The 2,926-nt window shown below is 41.9% G+C and overlaps 1 protein-coding gene across 1 annotated transcript; it reads right to left on the bottom strand.

The window, feature by feature from the left end:
- Positions 1-1,093: 1,093 nt before the first annotated feature.
- On the bottom strand, positions 1,094-2,029 carry LOC110315424 (olfactory receptor 1468-like). Its single transcript, XM_021189480.1, has one exon. The coding sequence runs from the start codon at positions 2,027-2,029 to the stop codon at positions 1,094-1,096; it is 936 nt and encodes a 311-aa protein (XP_021045139.1).
- Positions 2,030-2,926: the final 897 nt, after the last annotated feature.

The following is a 2,926-nucleotide window of genomic DNA, read 5'->3' as shown; positions in this document are numbered from 1 at the left end:
CAGATATTTTCAGAAGAGGAAAAAGCATGGGAGTTAAATTTGGGGAAGGGGAGGTAGGAGAAACTAAAAGGAGTGGAAGGAGAAGAAACTGTGGCTGGCATGTACTGAAAGAGAGAAGATTCTATTTTTCTATAAGAATAAAAAGAATGTAAGGAATATAATCTAATAAAACATTAGTTCTTCCCTTATGATTGTCTAGAATCATTTATTCAAGGCTTAGGATGGTATTATTGAATCACCAAGGTTCCGTTCACTAACTGAAGTGCTTTGTAAAACTTCCTTTTGCAAATGGGATTATTACTTTTTCACTTTTTATTCCATATTTTCTTTATTTACATTTCAAATGTTATCCCCCTTTCCGATTTTCCCTCCAAAACTCTCTATCACATCCTCCCTCCTCCTGCTTCTATGAGGGTGTACCCATACCTACCCATCCACTCCCAGCTACCTGCCCTCGCATTCCCCTATAGTGGGGCATCCAGCCTTCATGGGACCAAGGGCCTCTTCTCCCATTGATGCATGACATGGCATATGTGGCTGGAGACATGGGTCCCTCCATGCGTACTCCTTGGTTGGTGGTTTAGTCCCTTGAAGCTCTGGGAGGGGGTCTTGTTGGTTGACATTGTTCTTCCTATGGGGTTGCAACTCTCTTCAGCTCCTTCAGTCCTTACTCTATCCCCTCCACTGAAAACTCTGTGGTCAGTTCAATGGTTGGCTGCAAGCATCCACCTCTGTATGTGTCAGGCTCTTGTCTGGCAAAACCTCTCAGGAGACAGTTATATCAGGCTCCTATCAGCATGCACTTCTTGGCATCCACAAAATGGCTGTGTTTGGTGACTGTTTTGGGATGTATCCCCAAGTGGGGCATTCTCTGCATGGCCTTCCTTCAGTCTCTGCTCCACACTTTATCTCTGTATTTGCTCCTGTGAGTATTTTGTTCCCCACTCTAAGAAGGATTGAAGTACCAACACTTTGAAAATGGGATCATTATGTATTATGTTCTTGTATGTGGGTCCCCTTTAAAGGATACATTTTGTAATATTAGAATATCAATGTATTCACTAAAATTTAAGTAAAAATCCCAGGGTTGCCATTATAAAGATATTTTCTTGATAAGGACTCTTACAAGGGCCTCTTTTATATCTCTGTTCCTCAGGCTGTAGATGAAAGGGTTCAGCATGGGAGTCACAACTGTGTACATCATGGTAATGGAAGCCTTCTTCACTGTAAAGTTATTAGCTGATGGACATAAGTAGAGACCAATAACTGTCCCATAATACAGTGAGACCACAGACAGGTGTGAGCCACAGGTGGAGAAGACTTTGTGGATGGCCCGAGTAGATGAAACCTTTACAATAGAGAAGACAATTTTTATATAGGACACAACAATGAGTAAGAATGGGATGACCATAATGGGCCCTCCTAAGAAAAATATCATTAGTTCATTAATATGAATGTCAGAGCAGGCCAACTTGAGAAGGGCAGATATATCACAGAAGAAGTGAGGGATCACATTGTCCTCACAGAATGACAATTTAGCCAAGAGTAGAGTGTGTAACATGGAATTCAGCACACTAATCACCCAGGACATCAGTACCAGACACACACAGAGCTTGAGACTCATGATGCTGCTGTAGTGAAGGGGAAGGCAGATGGCTGCATAGCGGTCATAGGCCATGATCACAAGGAGGAAGATTTCCAGGCCTCCAAAAAGATTGGAAAAGTACATTTGTGTCAGACAACCTGCATAGGTGATGGATGTGTCCTGACTCTGCATGTTCTGCAGCAACTTGGGCATTGTGACAGAGGAAAAGCAGAAGTCACAGAAGGACAAGTTGCTGAGAAACAAGTACATGGGTGTGTGGAGATGGCAGTCCAGTAGAATGAGGATGATGATGATGAGGTTCCCCAGGACAGTGGTGAGGTACATGGCCAGGAACAGGGCATAGAAAAGATGCTGGTACTCTGGAAGGATGGGCAGTCCCAGGAGAATGAACTGGGAGATGACAGTTTTGTTATTCATTGTCATTCTTCCTCTCCAGTATCCTAATGAGAAAATATTAGATCCTTTAAAATAAAAAATCAATATATATATAGGGTATATATTCTACAACAATGGATCTGACCATCTTCCTAGAAATTATTATTTTAAAACTCCAAATGTATGTACTCATTAAAATTATTAATGGTTATTCTTAACTTCTCTTTAACAGATTTCTGTTTCCAATCCTTTTCTACATACCACTAAGCACTTCTATTGAGAGAAAAAAAATGACTAATCCTTTTCTCTCTTGCCTCATGCTCAATTGTTGTTTGTAATTTGCTCTGAGATTTTATAGTTTGATAATTCTTGATGAATTTGGATGAACTTTGTCAACACAGTTTAATATAGATGTGAAGAAATCCAAGAAGTATGACCATCGTGTGGATACTTCATTCCTCCTTAGAGTAAGGAACAAAATAGCCATGAAAGGATATAGGTACAGAGACAAAACTTAGAGCTAAGATGAAAGGATGGACTATCCAGAGACTACCTCATCTGGGAATCCATCTCATCATCTGCCACCAAACCCAGATACTAATGCACATGCCAGCAAGATTCTGCTGAAGGGACCCTGATATAGTGTCCTCTTGTGAGGCTATGCCAGTGCCTGGCAAACACAGAAGTGGATGATCACAGTCAGCTATTGGATGGAACACAGGGCCCCCAATGGAGGAGCTAGAGACAGTACCCAAGGAGCTGTAGGGGGCTACAACCCTGTAGGTGCAACAACAATATTAACTAACCAGTACCCCCTGTGCTCGTGTCTCTAGCTGTATATGTAGCAGAAGATGGCCTAATCGACCATTATTGGGAAGAGAGGCTCCTTGGTCTTGTAAACTTTATATGACCCAGCACAGGGGAAGGCCAGGGCCAAGTAGTGGG

Source organism: Mus pahari, unplaced genomic scaffold (genome assembly GCF_900095145.1).
Source record: "Mus pahari unplaced genomic scaffold, PAHARI_EIJ_v1.1 scaffold_13296_1, whole genome shotgun sequence".
Taxonomy (NCBI): Eukaryota; Metazoa; Chordata; class Mammalia; order Rodentia; family Muridae; genus Mus; species Mus pahari.
Note: the sequence above shows the minus strand (reverse complement) of the source record. Positions and strands in the feature narration are given on the sequence as shown.

Bases quoted from the DNA above. Each gene is read 5' to 3' on its own strand.
- LOC110315424 (XM_021189480.1), bottom strand. From the start codon at position 2,029: ATGACAATGAATAACAAAACTGTCATCTCCCAGTTCATTCTCCTGGGA.